The following is a 20,652-nucleotide window of genomic DNA, read 5'->3' as shown; positions in this document are numbered from 1 at the left end:
ATCCGTTTACCCGTTAAATGCTTCTGTTTGTCCAATACCTGGTCACCACTTTCCGAAAGTGTATTTAATGCAATTTCGTGTATTTCTATATATACCATTTCTCGTTTTAAGAAAAGAGATTATTTCAAGAAAATCAATCATAAAACAATGTAAACAGATCAATCATAAAGTTAGCAATTAAAAAAAAAACGACTAAATATTTGATATACAATTTTTAACTGAAAAACATCCAATTCCTACCCAGATAAGAGATAACTTTTACGATATACAACACTTGCAAGGTCAAGAAATAGGTATCGGCGTGACTTTGGCATCCACAAACTAACCGGTATGTTCCTTTGTCAAAAGAAACAAATACATAGTTAGCAGATTTCTAGCCATTGAGATTCTCTGAACATTACTTATATATTGAATGTGATACTAAGGGAGCTACTATTTGATTTGCAACTTGGCAAACAAAAAAGGCAGGGGATGACATTTTGTGTAAAAAACATCAGGATGAACTCGTAAAAAAAGACAGAACCGAATAGAGTATCAAATAAAAAAAAAAAACAGGACAACTAAAAACTACACCTTGGTCTATGTGGATAAACAAAGGACACAGATAGATTCATAACAAAATTGTTTTTTGTTGATGGTGATGTGTTTTTTATCTTAATTTACTGAACATTCTTGCTGCTTACAATTATCTCTATCTATAATGAACTTGGCCCAGTAGTTACAGTGGAGAATAATTTGTGTTCTACAAAAATTCATGAAATTTCTGAAAATTGTTAAAACTTGACTATAAAGGGCAAAAACTACTTAATGGGTCAACTGACTATTTTTGACACGTTGACATATTTCTAGGTATTATTTTGCTGTACATAACTGCTATTTACAGTTTATCTCTATCTATAATAATATTGAAGATATAACCAAAAGCAGCTAAACTTTCATAAAAATATCAATTCAAGGGTAGCAACCCAACAACGGGTTGCCTGGTTGGTCTGAAAATTTCAGGGCAGATAGATCTTGACCTAATGAATAATTGTATCCTGTCAGTTTCAGAGATATGTGCCAAAACTTCATTTTACCCTATTTACTATGTTGAGTCATGTCGATCATCTTGGTTCGCGGACGGGGTAATCGGACACATTTTTTAAAAACTAGATACCTTAATGATTGTGGACAAGTTTGGTTAAATTTGTCTCTGCAGTTTCAGAAGAGAAGATTCTTGTAAGAGATTACAAAACGATATAAAAAATTGTAAACAATTGACTATAAAGGGCAATAACTCCTTGAGGGGTCAAAACTGACCATCTTGGTCATGTTGACTTATTTGTAGATCTTACTTTGCTGAACATTATTGCTGTTTATTGTTTATCTACATGCATAATAATAGTTAAGATAAAAACCAGAAAACGTCAAAATTTCCTTAAAATTACCAAATTAGGGGCAACAACCCAACAACGGGTTGTTTAATTTATCTGAAAAATTTAGGACAGATAGATTTTGACCTGATAAACAATTTTACCCTTCAGATATGCTCTAAAACGCTTTGTTTTCAGAGTTATAAGCCACAATCTACGTTTTACCCCTATGTTCTATTTATAGCCATGGTGGTCATCTTGGTTGGTTGGCCGGGTGACCGAACACATTTTTAAACTAATACCCTAATGAAGATTGTGGCCAAGTTTAGTTAATTTTAGCCTAGTTTCAGCGGAGAAGATTTTTGTAAAAGTTCACGACAACGACGGACGACAGACGCCTAGTGATGAGAAAAACTTTTAATCACATTAACCCACCCCCACCCTCTTATAAAATTCAAATGGTAGCTACCTAAGTAGATTTGGAATTCACTCTCTGGAACTGCGAGTGTTCGTATCTTTTTTTTATAGCTGCCTTTACGGTATAGATTATTCTCATTGTTGGAGGTTGTATACTATTTCTATATATGGATGCATATCCTTGCTTACATCTTAGTCATTTAAACTCTGATTAGAAGTCTCAATTACCACATCTCTTTATTTTTATATGCACTCTATTCGATCTATGCAAATACACTCGATTTCATATACTAGTAGGTCAAACGTGTGTTTCAAAATTATCAAATTACTAGAACTTTTTTCAGAGAAACAAAAAGTACAACATATTTCTGGCTTTATTTAAAGCTATTTTCTTGCAAAAACTGCCCTGATTAACCGTGTCTCTTATGTTTGGAATATAGCGTATGCACTTTATTTTAAAATACGTAATGTTGTAAATCATATGCGTACCCTTGTTACCCGCATCCCCGGAAAGGTAGGGTCACTGAATTATAAAAACTGACTAGACAAGTTTAACCAGCATTGCCCGGTCGTATTACAACTTATTATAAATGTCACCTACACCTACGGCGAATGTCAAACTTCTTGTACCATAAATGACAAATATACGGTGAGAAAACAAGTATATGTTAACAATATAAAAGATATAGCATTTTGTTTGGCATGTGTTCCTGGTGTTTCCTGGATTTTTTTTATATATCTAGTACTGCATAAAAGAGTTGTGGGGAAGGGTTGTCGTTTTTGTTTCACTTAACCTAAATTTAACATTGTACCTGGTACACCTGACCGCACAGCGTAGGTGTAAAACAGATAAAAAAAAAAAATACAAATTTCTTCCGTTATACCAACATTTACCAGGCTTACCTGTCGAAAAATAAAAAAAGAAAGTGCGAAATCAGAGTCCTATTTTTCATTTAGTTTGGAATGGTCGCTCTCTCTCCCTCTTCCTTGTTAGCCCTTTGTTTCCCAGTTATATATCTGTATCGAGGTTTTGCTCTTGATATATATTAACAGCTATTTATGTTTCCATCTAATTTACAAGAGACAGATAGATGTTTATTATATTCAAAAGAACATTAATTAATGTGTTTTCGGAAATTTGCAATTAAAGCAAAATATGTCTCTTTCTCCGGTTTCTTCAATATTGAAACACTAAGGTTTGTGTTTCTCGTGTCTTAACTAAAACATTAATCGTAACTTGACATGTACCAGTTGTGTAACATGTAAATTATCATTTATTATAAATGTGACAGTGGAAATAACTGGAGAGGGAGAGCCGGGGTAATCAATTAACTGTTTGTCGTCCATCGTAACCATCATTTTATAGTTTTTGTGAAGAAAGAAGACATAATGTTAACATGTCAGCACAGATCATATATACTATAATTGTCCATACTAAATAGGACGGGTACTATTTTGTCATTTAAAATAAGTTGCTCCTACTGATTATTCTTTTACTCTCATAATATTCGCTTCTTTGTGTGTCTCATCTAAATCCATAAACGACGATTTCAAAGAATAACGGCTAATTGACACTTTTGAAGTTAATAAATCTTTAGATAACTTTTATCGTGATTATCAAAATTATCATAATGATTATGTAATATACCAGTTGGAGTTCTATATATTAACAAGTCAGTGTCAAAGGGAAATTAAGCTGTAGTAAATACAAAGATATAATAGCTTTGAGAAATAAAATAACAATTACATATCATATTTATTCAGACAGGATAATCCCCGTCAATTTTTCAATGATGTCGTAACAATTCACCTGCAGGACACATCAAATATTGCATGATCTTACATAAATTAATTTGCCTGTGGATAAATTCCCTGTCCCTGTCCAGGTCCAATTTACTTTTAAGCTATTGTGTGACAGTTTCATTTGCCGCTATAAATCATGTATTATTCATGTACAGTATAACTTTTTAATAAAATATCTTGTATTATAACTATTTTTGTAAATTAAATCTTACGGCGTGGTTTTTTTCTTATTAAGTTATTCAAAGAGAAAAATGTATTTGAACTCTGAGTGCTATTGGAAAATGTGAATAACAAGATTTAATAAAATGGGGGTCCAACTTTAAGTCCCTATTCAAACTGTTTTGCTCGTCCCCCAAAAAAGAGTGTTGCAGTTCCAACCCCCGGCTCTGGATCCGCTACTGTTATAATTTATTCCAAATAAACATAAATTAAGTTCAATAAAGTGTGTCTTAATAATAAACAGCTAGTGCACTTCATCACAGGAAGACGAGGAAAGGGATTCAAATTATCATATAGTCTTTCTTGTGTCCTTTCATAATTTGTGACATTGTAAAATAATATTAGTCAAGGGCAAACGAACGTCCTTGCAAATACAAAATTCACCTGTAAAAGTGACACAAAATTTATTGCCGAGGGGCAAAGGAGGCGTGGCAAAAGAAATTGCATTATCACGTGACTTCATTATACTCTTTACTTTCGAATAATCAGTTTATAAAAAATATTTTAGAGAATACAGGATAAAAATAAAATTCTGTTCTTATTTTGAAATAAAACAATTTGCAATCCGAAGGAATTTTAGGTGATTATTTCGCAATTCCATTTAAAAATGTCAGAGTCAGTGTGTTGACGTCACAGAATTCGTAATTTTCATTGGTTCCTCACATCAAGCTTTCCATTGCAGTGACCGTCGGACACGATGGCGTCGACGAAGGTTTCCAAGTCTAAAGAGGTAAATATTAACCATTTATTTTGCTTAAATAATTAAGAAAATGGTATGATTTAACTCACTGCATGCCAGACTAACCATTAGCATTTTTCTACTTTTATTTTAAGTACACACATCTTGGTAAAACGTTACGTTTTGGGGAATATTTGCGGCCGCCTCAACTTTGTGGCATTGTGCCGGTCCTCAGAAATTTATTACTGTATTATAACAAGTGTATTGCTTTAAACATTTTGGTATTCGTCTGAGAAAAACTATTTCAAGTATATTCATTGTGCTTTGAGTCATTTAACTGTATTCATTGGGAAATGTGTAGTGACCTACTTATCACCCGGATCCATATTGATTGATTCTGATGCATTTACCGATGCATTCACAATTTTCCCCAAACAGCAAAAGAATGATAACGTGAACTGTACTGTCGTAACCATCTACGATTAAAATTTTTACTAAAGCAAGTTTTGTAACCGCTCTAAAAAAACAGAATAACATGGTTAATCAAAAGGTCATTTCCCTCAGCATTTGGAGGTCATTTGACGTTTTTCACTGAACCATATCACACAGTATCTTTTTCGTTAGTTCATTGTAGCATTGAAGTATTATAGTAAAATGACACAAGTGTGTAGAACTTAGGTCTACGAATTATAGTTTCTTAATTTATAATAAATAGCAAATATATGGACACATGTGAACTTATTTCATTATTATGTCAATACTTTGTGTATACTCATTGCTAGTGATGTAATTACAGTTGAAAATTTTGCATGGAACTTTCAACTAGTTGCAAAGTTCCTTATAAATAGTGACTACCCAAATTATATATCAATTCAGCGATGAACATTGAACCAATTTTATCAACACCAAACATACACTATTTATACAGGTCGTTTATTGTTGATGTTTAACGTTTAATAGATGAAAGAAATCATGAGATGAAAGCATGTTTCTTATCATTCCAAAGATTTAGAACTAAAAAGCACATGCCAGTCTAACCCTAAACTATGGAGATGGATGTATATAAGTTTTTCCCAAGACATTCTTGAATCCAATATTTGAACTTTATGTAACATTGTAATATTTTATCTTGTAATTCTTCATTAATAAATTCTGTTGAAACTAAACTAAACTATGGTCTACTTAATTTCACTCCACAAACCAACATGTTTTAAGAAACATCATTTAAAGCTTTTAAAACATACATGTACAATTCATTTGACATTTAAGATGCACATTAATATTATAAACAATTTGACCTCCAACTAATTTTTTTTACTTTTTTCTTCTTAAGAATATTCAACTTTGCACTTTTAAAATTCATTCAAGTAGTTAAGTAAATTCATGGGCATTGACTGTCCTAAGTGAGAACTCTGAATTATGCTGCAAAGTAATCTTTTGTCAGAATATAGACACAATGCAGCATGTTCAAATCCAGTTAGTAAATTTGGTGTTGATTGATTCGTGTCTCACCTGTATGTGCTTTTCCTTGAATTATTTTTTTCGGAGACATGCATTTCAATTCAACTGGTGATCTTAATATTTAAAAATGGTTTAACCATGAATATTCAGGTACAATGTATCATGACAAAAGGACATTGAAGGAGCTAAGACTAGTTAAGTTTTTTGTTTGCAAGGTTTTCTAGGTTACCCCTAGACTCCCTGATTAATGTTTTCTGTATCCCTGTCCTCTTCTTTTCCATCTTTTACAATTAAATATAACTTCAAAACTTTTGATAGTACTGATTTACTTGTTAAAGTTTTGACCTTCAACCTATCTATATGAAGTTACACGTATATCTTTACTGATATGTGGTGTGGGTCTAAACAATTCTAGCACCAGCTTGAGTGAATCCTTGGTGCAGACCACAAATACTAGAGAAAATAAACATATTACAGGCTACAACAGGCCAAGAAGACTAACAAATATTGTCATAGTTTGTCAAGACAACAATCTAGAATACCACAATTTATCAAAATAAGATATGATACAATAGCAGATGAGACAGCTCTCAACCCGAGACAAAATCACAGAAAATACCAACTAAATGAATAACCTCTATGACCTTCAACCATTGTCAATTAAGGCAAATCCATACGATGAAGCAAGCTATGAAAGGCATTGAATGACAAACACACAATGTAAAAACAAATAAAACAAGAAACTAACAGCCAGATTTATATACCTGTACACATGTATAAGTTCTTTGATGTAGGTTGAATATACATTGTAAATGTACATGCATGTACAAAATGTATTTACTTTAAAATTAATCGATGGCCAATTGGATTTTGTTACAACTGTAAAAGAGAAATCATTATCAATGTAGGAAACATTCTTACATTATATTAATTAAGGTATATTTTTTTTTATTTTATTAAAATGTAATTTTCTCTTAAAATGTTGTTCTTAAAATTTCATTGTGTGAGAGCAGTTTTAGTGATATGACAATGTTGATGCTTAGTTGGGGTTTCTAGTTTTATCTAAACATGTCTGTACAGTGGCATAGTTATTGTAATAATTTGGCAGGAGGGTCCTTAGATCATGTAGATGGAAAACTTTTTCTCTTTCAAGATCCATATACATTTTTTGTACCCTCTGATTCATGGGAAACATCCAATATTTTTTATAATTAATTATTCAAATAAATTATTAATCAATCCTAATCGCAATATGGTGTAAAGCTTTTTTGTACCATGTACATGTATAAAAGTATAATAGAAATAAGATAAGGTTTAGAATTTAAAAACACATGGCAAAACTTAAGGCCAACAAAAGCACTAAAAATATCTGATTTTGTTTGTATATCTTAGTGCATTTGTGAGGAAATATGTTTGAGATAAACATTTAGGTAGATTATTGATTCTTTCGGTAGAGTAACTGGCTTATTTTCAATAAGTTTTAAGATTAATTTTCATAGTAGGTAATGTAGATCAATATCAGACAAGCAGATAATTGATCCTGTGTTTCTCATTATGCTTTTATAGTGAAAAACTTCAATCACTCTCCTGGCAGCTAAGTTCAGATCAGTTATTAACATCAATAATGTCTACATGTGCTGGATTTTTATCCCCCTTTTATTCTCCACTTCAAAATATATCTAGAAAACATAAATAAAATGTACATGTACTACATAATGCTTGTGTGTTGTGGGAATTATTATACACAATGTCAACCTTTATGACATAATGTCCTTTGTTAGGGGTTTATCTTAAAGTATTGATGGTGATGTAATGTTTACACTAAGTGTGATAAACTATTACATGAATTTAACAAAATGTTAAAAAAGATAATGACATTGTTGATAACAATGAGATTTTAAGATCCCTTTGTTGTTACATAAAAACAGTGATAAGTAGAATTTCTGCTTGATTGGTGAAACATTTTGTTGATAAAATTAGTTTCATTATTTGCTAAATATTTTAAAGGAATAAAATGTTTATGATAGTTTGATATCAGCTGTTTACAAAGTAAACTTATGTACACTGTAAGTGAACTTATCACCTAACAAATAAGGTAAAATAAGGTTAACTGGTAGTTTGTCTTCAATGTCAATATTCTGAGTCAACACAGAATTGTATCCTCATTGTTAATGTCATAATCAATGCCCTGACATTAAAGCAAGTAGTTTTAAATAACATTCATTATAGATTTTTCACAAATATTTATTTTATTGTAACTGCTTCAAAAACCTACTGAAACATTTTTTGTCTACATTAAGGTTAAATTTTTATTGAAGGTGAAAAATGTATTCATCTTATTATTGAAGACATAATGTTAAATTATTCATCAGTGTACTGAGCTGGGACATAATGTCATAATAGGTCTGTCAATTTATCACAGTAGGTTATCATAATTGATTATAACATTATTTGTCTGGGCTTTAAATTTTTTTATATACCTTTGATTAATTGTGATACATAAGTTTTAGTTAGATTCTGTTGGCCTGTAGATATGATTTTTACAGGCCCAACACAATTTTACTAGCCTAGGCTGCCACTCAGCGTGAAGACTGGGTATATAACACACTGTAGATCTCAATTGAATTTCAAGCAAGGCAGTACATGTAACTTCAATTTCAAAAGAGATACTGACAAAACTTCTGCAATAAAAATGCTTACATTTAACATGTATAACAACTGTTATGTTATTATTAAAGAATCAGTTTAAATTTTATATTCCATCTTTTTTTTTACCATAGCTAACATGGTTAACTTTAGTCAACAATGGTTTGGTTGAAAGTCAATAAGTTTTGTATGCATGCAATTTTTTTGCAATGATCCAAAGCAGTAAAGAAAACTATAATCCTTTTGTCATAAGATTTTTAATTGTACAAACTGGATATGAAACAATCGTTTACTTTATATTTCCAAATGAAATTATGAAATAAAAGTCAGCATTGAGGAACTGTTCATAAAATACTTAAAATAAAATAATTATTGCTGAAAATTAACTTCATAATCAATGTTTTTATATAGAATCAGAGTTGCAAATTATTGATCAGGCTAAATGATCAAAAGGGATCTAAATTCCATATGTGAAATCAGCAATATGTACCAATGAAATTAGCAATATGTACCAATGAAACAGCTCTGAGACATGGTTCCTTATTTAACTGCATTAAAATTTAAATGGCTGATTCATCAACCTTGATCAGTACTTCTTCCATAAGTTAACATTTTCTATATTTGTTTGTAGGACAAGAGGGCAGACAGTTACAGATATGCTGTCACACCCGGAGGAGATGATGGCAAGAAAAAATCCAAAAAGACCAAGAAGAAGGAAAATCTTGATGAACTTAAACAAGAATTGGAAATGGATGAGCATAAAATACCACTTCCTGAATTATATGAAAGACTAGGATCTGATCCCAATACGGTATATATCTGTTTAAATATCACTTAATAAATAATAAATTAAAATACAGGAAGATCAGAAAATGTTATCTGACCAGATTAAAGAGGTTTATATAGCAGCATTTAATTTGTTGGTTATAGTAGGGTAGCTGATAGTTCAGAGCAAGGTTCTAATCTAAAAATAAATACATTTAAGTTATAGGCATCGTTGTCTTAAGAAATACTTATAAATACCTAATATCATTAAAAGAACCAAAATGATAGAATATTGTTTGTTTTATTACAGGGTTTGAGTTTAGAAGAAGCAAAACGTATCTTAGAAAGAGATGGTCCAAATTCTCTAACGCCGCCGCCTACAACTCCGGAGTGGGTGAAGTTTTGTAAGCAATTGTTTACTGGGTTCTCTTTACTACTATGGATAGGAGCTATTTTATGTTTTATAGCTTATTCTATTCAAGCTTCTCAAGATGAAAGTCCACCAGGTGATAATGTAAGTAGGCACAAATCATATAATATCAGAGTTTTTATGTTAACTTGTAATTTGACAAAAAAAAGAACATTAGATTTATTTTACAATATAGAAAATCAATGGTTCAAAAATAAACATATAGCCTAGACATTTCCTTAAATAAAAACCAAAGCTATATATTCTCTTTTTTCCAAGTCAAAGTCTTTGTACAATATGAATATGTTATATATTTATTAAAGAATTCTGGGCTCTTATTAATGTATTTTAGGTGCAATAATTATAACATGTTTTCTTTGTATTTTGCAGTTATATTTAGGTGTTGTATTAACAGCTGTAGTAGTTGTCACTGGTTGTTTCTCTTATTACCAAGAAGCCAAAAGTTCAAGAATTATGGATTCCTTTAAAAACATGGTTCCACAAGTATGTATAAAAATATATACCATAAGTTTTTGTTTTAATTTGTAACTGGATGAAGGATTGATTGAATAGAAGAGAAAGTTTAAACTTATAAACAAATCTTATAAAATATTATTTTGCACAAAAAAGGGTTAATATGCAATAGTTTAGCTCGTGAACTGAAAGAGACAACTTCCTATGATTAGAGACACTTGTAATTATTATTTCCTCTACCCAATTGCTCTGTTGAGTTAAACATTTTATGAGCCTAAACAAAAAATATGTGAATTAAATGTTTTGTTTAGTTTGCTGATGTTATTGCAAATAAAACACTGAATATATTTTTTTATGCCAAATTCTTTTTCCACATTGATTTTGAAAAATTCAAGGAGAAATTCCAAGAAAAAGTTTAATATAACCTGGAGCAGATCATATATTTTGTTATAAAGAATTGATATTTTTTTCTGTAGTATGCAAGAGTACTCCGAAGTGGAAATACATATGAAATTAAAGCTGAAGAGATTGCATTAGGAGATATAGTGGACGTCAAGTTTGGAGACAGAGTTCCTGCTGATGTCAGAGTCATTGTAGCTCACAGTTTCAAGGTAGGTCATTTAAGATAATTGTTGTTTTACATTTATACTAATTGGCTGATTTTGACTAGGTTAGAATATAGATTGCTGATATTAATGAAATCTATAGACAAATTTATTTATATCAATTTTAAAAAGATGAAAGCACTTTTTCATTTGGATTGTAAAGCTAACAACAGTAATATTTCGACTGTTTGAATTTTGTTTACAGTTTGATATTTTGAATTACAGGTTGACAATTCCTCACTGACAGGAGAATCTGAACCACAGACCAGAAATGCTGACTTCACCAATGAAAATCCTCTAGAAACTAAGAATATTGCTTTCTTTTCTACCAATGCTGTAGAAGGTATTATATCCATCAAATATTACTTTATAAAAAAATCTGTATTGTTAACAAAAAAAGATATTTGTGTGTTTTTTACAGGAACTTTGTAATCTGTTCTGAATTTTGATTTTAATTTAAATGGAAATCTGTCCATTTGAAGATTATCCCACAGATGCTCATAAATACATTTTGACAAGATCACACAATTGTTTTAAAATACAATTTGACAAGATCACACAATTTTTTTGAAATACATTTTGACAACATCTCACAATTTCGACAACATCTCACAAATGCCTTTAAATACAATTTGAAAAAATCAAACAGTAGAAGGGAGATGAGGAAATTTATAAAGATTATGTGAATTTACAATTTCTTGATATTTTTCAGGAACATGTAGAGGTATTGTTATAAGAACTGGTGACACCACTGTGATGGGACGTATTGCTAACTTGGCCTCTGGATTGGAAGTTGGAGCAACACCTATTGCTAAGGAGATTGCTCATTTTATCCATATTATCACTGGTGTAGCTGTATTCTTAGGAGTATCATTCTTTATCATTGCATTTATCTTGGGATATTTCTGGTTGGACGCTGTTATCTTCTTGATTGGTATCATCGTAGCTAATGTACCCGAAGGTCTCTTGGCAACTGTCACTGTAAGTTATCTCACATGTATAATTAATTGGGGTTATTTTTTTCCTACAACTTGCAGGGGAAAAAATTGAAAACGCAAGTAGCATAAAGTAAAAATTAGACATAATTGTTATTAACAACTAAATTAACTGCAATGTTAAAAAAACGTGTGCTTAATCTAGTTGTGAGACTGACCTCCTGGATTCTGTTAACTTGTGCTGGAGTGGTTGATTTACATTTGAATAACATTTTCTTTTTGTAGGTATGTTTGACACTGACAGCCAAACGTATGGCTAGCAAGAACTGTTTGGTAAAGAATTTGGAAGCTGTAGAGACTCTAGGATCCACATCAACCATTTGCTCAGATAAGACTGGTACCTTGACACAAAACAGAATGACAGTTGCTCACATGTGGTTTGATGGTAAAATTGTTGAGGCTGATACCAGTGATGATCAGACAAGTAAGTTAACAACATATCTTCACCAACTATAATTAGTTAAAGTAACATGTTTTCATTCTCATACATGATTATGAGCAAAATTGCTAATGCTTACTTGTGGGTGTACAGACTTGAGCTGAAATGAATGTTTAATTTTCATTCAATGTAAAAGAAGATGTGGTATGGTTGCCACTGAGACAACATTATGCCTACGCTTACAATTTTAAAGGCACCTTTGGTTGATAATTTTAACTGTAATTAGATTTGTCTGTTATTAAATGTTAGCTACATTTATTGCAATATAATTGCCTAGGATTGTTTTATGCTTATTAAATATTAATGGTCTGATTTACTATTGTATATCAGTTACATGTATTACAACAGAATTGAAGATAAAAACAAATTATTTTTTTCAGACGCTACATACGGAAGAGCAGATGAGTCGTGGATGGCTTTGTCAAGAATTTCTATGTTGTGTAACCGTGCTGAATTCAAAGGAGGCCAAGATAATGTTCCTGTATTAAAGAGGTACAGTACCTTAAAAGACATAATACAGACAGATAAACCAATATCATACATCAAACACTTGAGTGTTAAATACAAAAACAATCTCTATACAAGTTAAATTAATTTCATTAAAAAGGATAAATATGAAAAAAAAAACAGTTTGAATATTTTTTATTCTGTTTCTTTGAAATCCTCCTGATAGATATAAGTGAATAGAAGGTTGATAACACTTAGTATTCATTTGTTTGTTTTTCAGAGAGTGTATGGGTGATGCATCAGAATCTGCTTTATTGAAGTGTGTTGAATTGTCTATTGGGAAAGTCACTGAATTCAGAGGCAAGCACAAGAAAGTCTGTGAAATTCCCTTCAATTCTACTAACAAATACCAAGTATCTATTCACGAGACAAATAATCCTAACGATCCACGATATCTCTTGGTGATGAAAGGTGCACCTGAAAGAATCCTCGACAGATGTGGGAGTGTCTTGTTTCAAGGCAAAGAGATTCCATTGGACGACAACTTCAGGGAATATTTCAACACTGCCTACATGGAATTAGGAGGTCTTGGAGAAAGAGTTTTGGGTAAGATTATTTAGAAATTGAAAAGCATATACAAGATCAAAACTTATTATTTGTTTTGTTTGTTTAAAGTAGATCCTGTCAAGATACGGTTATATTGTTATTAGTTGACTAAATACTTATATCAGAATTTATTTTAATTTTTTCAGCCATTAAATATTTACATGATAATGATACACATTAAATCCTTTAGTTTATGACATTGCTTTCTTATTCTATTGACAAATCAGCTTTACTAAATTTCTAAGCTGAAATATTCAAGACATTTAGTTCTAGTAGAAAAAGAAACTACACAAATATAAGATAAACCTGTTATCTGTGTGAAATACATCTTACTGATTGATATAGAATACATGGCTTTACATAAGTGTTTACTGTTTGTAGGATTCTGTGATTATTACATGCCAGCTGACCAATACCCTATGGGTTACAACTTTGACCCTGAAGAAGAGAACTTCCCGTTGTCTGGATTGAGATTTGTGGGACTAATGTCTATGATTGATCCACCTAGGGCTGCTGTACCCGATGCTGTAGGAAAATGTAGAAGTGCTGGTATTAAGGTGAGGAAAACACAACATCGGGTCACTTTAACATTAGCACAAAAACAAATGTACATTATTTGTTCAATATAAGATTTTTGAATTTGATATTTTATGAATACACTTTCAAACCCTCAACTTTATTACACAAAAAAGTATTTAAAAATTTCAAGGAATAAGTTCTTTAATCTTCAGGATTATAATTTAATGAATATATGAATTTAAAAAATACAAATGGTCAATACATATAATGACTTGAATTCCTTACTTTTCTAGGTTATCATGGTTACTGGTGATCATCCAATCACAGCTAAGGCTATTGCTAAGGGTGTTGGTATCATTTCTGAAGGAAGCAAGACTGTTGAAGATATTGCAAATGAACGTGGATGTCCAATCGAAGAAGTAGAACCATCGTTAGTATTAGATTATTGCTTGAAATACTTGAAGAAATAAAAACAGTCTAATTTACAAATTTAATTAGTCTCTTTTAGAAATTATTCCTCTATACAAGAATTCTATTTATGAGGCATATGAATATGAAAAGTAAAGTAAAAAAAATCATTCACAAACTAATGATGACTTTTGTTTACAGTGAAGCTACAGCAGCTGTTGTCCATGGTTCTGACCTTCGTGACATGACCCCAGCACAGATTGATGAGATCCTTAAGAACCATCCTGAGATTGTATTTGCCAGAACTTCCCCCCAACAGAAATTGATCATTGTTGAAGGTTGTCAGAGACAGGGACAGATTGTAGCTGTAACTGGTGATGGTGTCAATGATTCCCCTGCTCTCAAGAAGGCTGATATTGGTGAGGATTAGCTTTGGATTTCAGAACATCTTATCGTCTTTCATGTTAAACATAAAGTTTAGAGTACATTTGTTCTTGAAGTAATATTTTATCATAGAATTTGTGATTCAACAAATATTCATCATGCACAGTGCAAAATTTTGAATCTACTTTAATTCTGTTAAATTATCAACTATTGAAGATTTTTCTTAAAAATTGTTGTTTGATAGTATCTGGAGAAAACAAAGCAGATATTTACAAGTTTTACAGTTTTAGTTCCATATTACAATATTTTTTTTGCCTTTTTCAGGTGTTGCTATGGGTATTGCTGGTAGTGATGTCAGTAAACAAGCAGCTGACATGATCTTGTTGGATGACAACTTTGCCTCCATTGTAACTGGTGTTGAAGAAGGTGTGTATAAATAAGTATCTTTGTTGAAGAAGTTCGTTATTTGTTATGCATGTATTTTTTCATATATATTTACACATTAACAGTATAAAAAATACGATTTCAACTTAACCATTATGTTTACCTTCAAAAACTGACTGATTCTACTGTCTGAGAATACAAAAGTTTTATAGTTAAAAAAAATATAACAGAAGAACTGATATTTTATATTTTATTGTTTTATGTTTACAGGTCGTTTGATTTTTGACAACTTGAAGAAGTCTATTGCCTACACTTTGACCTCCAACATTCCTGAAATTTCTCCATTCTTGTTCTTCATCTTATTGGATATTCCCCTGCCATTAGGAACCATCACCATTCTGTGTATTGATTTAGGAACTGACATGGTACCCGCTATCTCCCTTGCTTATGAAGGACCAGAATCTGACATCATGAAGCGTGAACCTCGTGATCCAACCAAGGACAAACTTGTAAATGAAAGGTCAGTCATATCATTCATTGATTATTGAATAAAGAAGTTTTCTGTCTTCTAAGTCTATAGTTTAATGATTTTTTGTTACAAAATACCTTATTGTTTTTCTCAATAAAGAAAAAGAACTTTGAAGTTGATTATTATTATCCTGTATTTTAAATGTGATTGTTTTGGTGAGAATTTTTTTTAAAATAAGTTAATTTGTTTCCAGATTGATCAGTATGGCATATGGACAGATTGGTATGATCCAGGCTTCAGCTGGTTTCTTTGTCTACTTTGTCATCATGGTAGAGAATGGATTCTGGGTATCCAGATTGTTAGGTATCCGTGAAGAATGGGATTCCAAGGCTGTTAATGATCTACAAGATTCTTACGGACAGGAATGGGTAAGATTTCTAGATGAAGCTTTACTTGTTTATAAGAATTAAGAATTGAATGCCAAATGTTCCAAATATTTCAAAGTAAATGTGAAAGTGATGTTTAAAAAGCCAATTCAATCATTACAGAACAGACATCAAATACAAGTCAAAGTAATCTTTAGTAAATCTTTGAATATAACATCTTGTGCTTGAAGTAATTAGAGAAAATAGAGTACCAGCTATGTATTGATTTTTACACTTTTTCAAATGCTGTATACAAAGGGAGATAATTCAATTTTGTTTTAGTTATCCAAAGTGAAGATAACATAATTTATATTTTGATCAGGTTTTACTGCAAACCACTATCCCTAAGCCAATAACTGGTTCAACATAATTAGTTGATCCTGAAAATTTTTATATTTTAAAATTGTAAGATTTGTAAAAGCATTTTATTGAAATGGTAGTAAACCTGCATCTAATTAATTGAGTTAAATAAAAAAACCAAACATGCATATTTAAAATAAGTTATACTATAAAAGTTAAAGTATTATTATTTGCTATATATCTTTTCAGACATATGGACAAAGAAAGATTCTGGAATACACCTGCCACACAGCTTTCTTTGTTTCCATTGTCGTAGTACAATGGGCTGATTTGTTGATCTGCAAGACCAGAAGATTGTCCATTGTTCAACAAGGATTAAAGTAAGTTATCAAGTGTTTTGATATATGGTGAGGTCATCATCATAAACTTTAATATCTATTGTAATTTTGAAGTGCTTTATGGTTAGAATGCTGAACTTAAATTTTCACTAGACAAAAAGCCATATTCAGTTTTCCAAAGTGATGTTCTAAAATTAAAATGATTTTTGGAGTAGCAAAAAATATTCTATATTTTTAGTAACTTTGTTTTGATACAGAATACAGTGCATATATTTAACGGATTACTTGTTTTTTTTCCAGGAATCATCATATGACATTCGGTTTGTTCTTTGAGACTGCACTTGCTGCATTTATGTGTTATTGTCCAGGATTGGATAAGGGACTTCGTATGCAAAACCTCAGGTATGTACTGGTTTGATAAGGGACTTCGTATGCAAAACCTCAGGTATGTACTGGTTTGATAAGGGACTTCGTATGCAAAACCTCAGGTATGTACTGGTTTTATTGTATAGAGGACTACAGTAAAGGAATACTATTAGCATAACAGAAATGATTAGGATCTTTTGCAATAAAGTTTCTCAACCAAATCTATAGGGTCATAATGGTCAGTTTAGTTCAGAGGTTGTACTTGTGCTGTGTAACTATGTACTTTTGTGTCAAGAGTTTACTACAGCTAAAACAGTCTTTCAATGTGTTTAAATCGTGGTGGGTGGGTTACTAAAATTTGTGTAGAAAAAAAATTGTGATTCCAAGTTGAAGGGATTTCTTTTCTTTAACTTGTGTTAATTTTCGTTACAGTTTTAATTTTATTGATAATATTTCTCCTCCAATTGTTTGATATCATCAATTATAATTTCAGGTTGATATTTTTGTCTGCAATTTATTTGTACAAATTATAATATTTTCTATTTTCTTCATTGCAGGGCCTCATGGTGGTTCCCAGCCATGCCATTCAGTTTAGCCATCTTTATATATGATGAAAGTAGAAAGTTTATTTTGCGCCGAAACCCTGGTGGATGGGTAGAGAGAGAAACCTACTATTAAAAACATTGTGTTGTAAAAAGACCTACACAAACTTTGTACTTAGTGATACAAAAATTTTAGATTTTTTTGAAAAGTGTCATTTTAAAGATATTCTTAAGTAAATTTTTATCCAGATCATTATACCGTTTTAATATATTGTTGAAACTATTGTGGAAGATGCATGATTAAGAAATCGAAGTAACAGGATTATTTTGCATTTAATAAAATGGTGATGAATGTGTAGTAGTAAGATTTGATGACATTTTTTTATGTTTTTCTTTTCCAATGATTTTGTGAGTTATGCACACAGTGGTTATGTGTCATGCGTCATGTGATAAACCAACTTCATCTTCACACCATATGTATGTTGTAAGATTTGTAAATACATCTTTTTTATTATTTTTAGAATCAGATTATTTTATTGTTCACATTCGACTTGAAATCAACATTTTAAATTGGAAATCTGGATTCATTCAGTTGAACAGTTGAAATTTGTATGTTTTGGTTGAATGTGTATTAATGTCATGTAGAATGCAAACTTTTATAGAAAAGTAGTCTTTTACCAAAATGTTTTTTTTGTATAATTGCTCACATATCTGTACATATAATCTGGCTAACATTCCACAAACATGAACTTCAAGGCATAATATATTCAGATACGGAAAAGCAGTTCAAATGAGATTTATGACAAAGCTGACAAAATTTAATTAAGTCAAGGGGATCATTATAAGGAATAGAATCATTATGGAGCATAAGTAAATTTATAAAGTTTGAAAATGGAATCTCATTTCTGATAATAATTATTGTTTGTTGGAAATAACCAAGAATACAGCTGATGTCAGTCTAGGTTTTAGCTTAATACATTTACTGTAATAGTTTGAAGGTCCTTTGTTGTCAGAGTGCAATAATGGTTACGGGGCTTATAGCAAAATCATTTAAATATATCTATATAACATTTAACAGAGAGAAATATAAAAATAAAAAAACCATATGCCTTTAGGGGGAATTAGTTTTGTATACAAAATTTGTAAGAAGAGTTTAGAGTAACGTATAATCAAGGTAATTAACATAATATTACAGGGGACCTTCAGAATGTTGTAGTACTTGTGAAATGTAGATTAGAAAAAAGAATATGTGACATGTTTAAAATATTCCCTATACATCATCCTACCTGTATTATTAGATAAAAGTTCTGAACCCAAACTCTCCATAGACAGGTTGATCTTACTACTTATATGTATATCTGAATTGGTTGTGACTACATGCTGACGAGTATAGGTGATATTTTAAACATAACTAGGCAATACTCCAGAGCAATAAGAAGCCTTTTGAATCTCACTTGTCACATATCATCTGATTCATGTGAACCTGTTTTTGTACCTCAGATTCTTCTGGATGTATTACAGAATAAATTTCATTAAAAACTTTAAAATAATTCAGTGTTATGTTTTATCTGTAGTACATGTTACTGTTGGTTTAGTTGATCAGTCTAAGGAACATTTTGGATTGGGAACTGCTGTTTTGAATATGTAAATAGATACAAGATGTGGTATGCGTGCCATTGAGACAACTCCCCATCCTAGTCGCAATTTGTGAAAGTTGACCATTATAGGTCAACAAAGTAGTCTTCAACACAGAGCCTTGGATCTCTCGAACAGCAAGCTGTAAAGGGCCAACAAATAATCTATATGAAAGCACAGAAACTTGCGAACCACTGAACTTCAGGTTCCTCAGGACAGGGCAGGTGCAAAACAATGCAGTGGGTTTAAACATTTTAATAGGAACCAAACTTCATCTTTACCTAAAACAATAGTATAGCATCACAACATAGAAAGACGAGCCAGCAACTATTTATTGAAATGGCTCAACTCTCAATCAAAAGACATTAATACAAACAAGTGAACATACACTGAATGAATAGTGGCTTAGTGGCACAGTGATCTAAGTAGTTACTTCTGTAATCACTAGCCCGTCAACATTGATGTTGCGAGTTCCAACCTTACTTGTGCAGGTGCACTTGACTCCAATTTTAATTTACTAGAATTGTCAGTTTTACTATCAAAGGTCAGTTGTTTTCTGCATGCACCCACGCTTCCTCCACCTATAAAAACTGTCTGCCTTAAACTAGCCCAAAAGTGGTGTTTAACACAGAAAATCTAATTTATGTGACGCATAAATGCAAAATCAAGAAAATAAGGGATGAGATGTTAAAAAATATCTGAAAGACGACCATAACCTTGGACAAAAAGAAAAATGTACACTGGTATATGAAAATGATTTTGTTGTAAGGTATACAGTAATGGAGAACAGAAAAGAAAATTAAGTCATACCAAACACTTAAGGTGACCTGGTAGTATTTGCATTCCAGAATTTAGGTTGCTCTTTTGTGTATCCTACTTAGGTAAATGTATCCAAGCAGTTTGATTGGACAGAAAATACAGTATCAACTGAACATACTTTAACAAACTGAGGGTTGAATCAGGTGTAGAAAAATATGAAATAATTTTACTTACAGATGAAAACGAATTTTTGAGAATTAAAAAATGTTGTATTCACTGCACCATAAAAGACCTAAAAGTACAAGTGGCCTTAGGTTTTTAAAAATAGCAAAAATTAAGTAAACGGTCATGATGCATATTCAAATTCATTTCTGAATAGTTAAATGAAAGTACTTCAGTTAACGGTGAATGTAGAATTTTCTGCAATTTTAGAAAGTGGTAAAAATTCTAAAAAGGCTATCATTATCCCTTATGGGCCAGGAAATACTACCGTGCCACCTTCAAAGCTGGTATATATACATTAAATCACAAAGAGCATTACAAATTGTATCAACAGGTCAAATTAACATGATAGTACGATTTCAGAAAACTCGCAGTTACTGAAAGCAAGTTACAACAGTGTATAAGCCAAACTACAATTAATAATAAAAAATCATGCACCAGAGACTAAAACCAATCCCAGGGATTAAGTATTTTTATGTCGTGGACAGTCAAAGAAGACGTGATGTGACTTGTGCAATGCCAAAATAAAAGTTACGACAAACAGTAGGAGTAAACCTCTATATAAGAAATGAACGTCGATATCC

General features: G+C 31.3%; 1 protein-coding gene across 1 annotated transcript; it reads left to right on the top strand.

Annotated features, from left to right (window-relative positions):
• Window positions 1-4,241: 4,241 nt before the first annotated feature.
• On the top strand, window positions 4,242-19,002 carry LOC134722163 (sodium/potassium-transporting ATPase subunit alpha-like). The gene is made up of 19 exons (XM_063585729.1): window positions 4,242-4,521; window positions 9,209-9,388; window positions 9,653-9,856; window positions 10,142-10,255; window positions 10,702-10,836; window positions 11,056-11,173; window positions 11,543-11,811; window positions 12,051-12,249; window positions 12,645-12,756; window positions 12,992-13,317; window positions 13,699-13,874; window positions 14,130-14,266; window positions 14,446-14,663; window positions 14,953-15,054; window positions 15,283-15,532; window positions 15,735-15,909; window positions 16,456-16,586; window positions 16,845-16,946; window positions 17,468-19,002. Exons 1-19 carry the CDS (start codon window positions 4,489-4,491, stop codon window positions 17,586-17,588), a joined length of 3,102 nt encoding a protein of 1,033 aa, XP_063441799.1. The 5' UTR covers window positions 4,242-4,488; the 3' UTR covers window positions 17,589-19,002.
• Window positions 19,003-20,652: the final 1,650 nt, after the last annotated feature.

The sequence above is a fragment of the Mytilus trossulus genome, chromosome 6 (assembly GCF_036588685.1).
Source record: "Mytilus trossulus isolate FHL-02 chromosome 6, PNRI_Mtr1.1.1.hap1, whole genome shotgun sequence".
Lineage (NCBI taxonomy): Eukaryota > Metazoa > Mollusca > Bivalvia > Mytilida > Mytilidae > Mytilus > Mytilus trossulus.
This window is presented reverse-complemented; position numbering and strand designations above follow the sequence as displayed.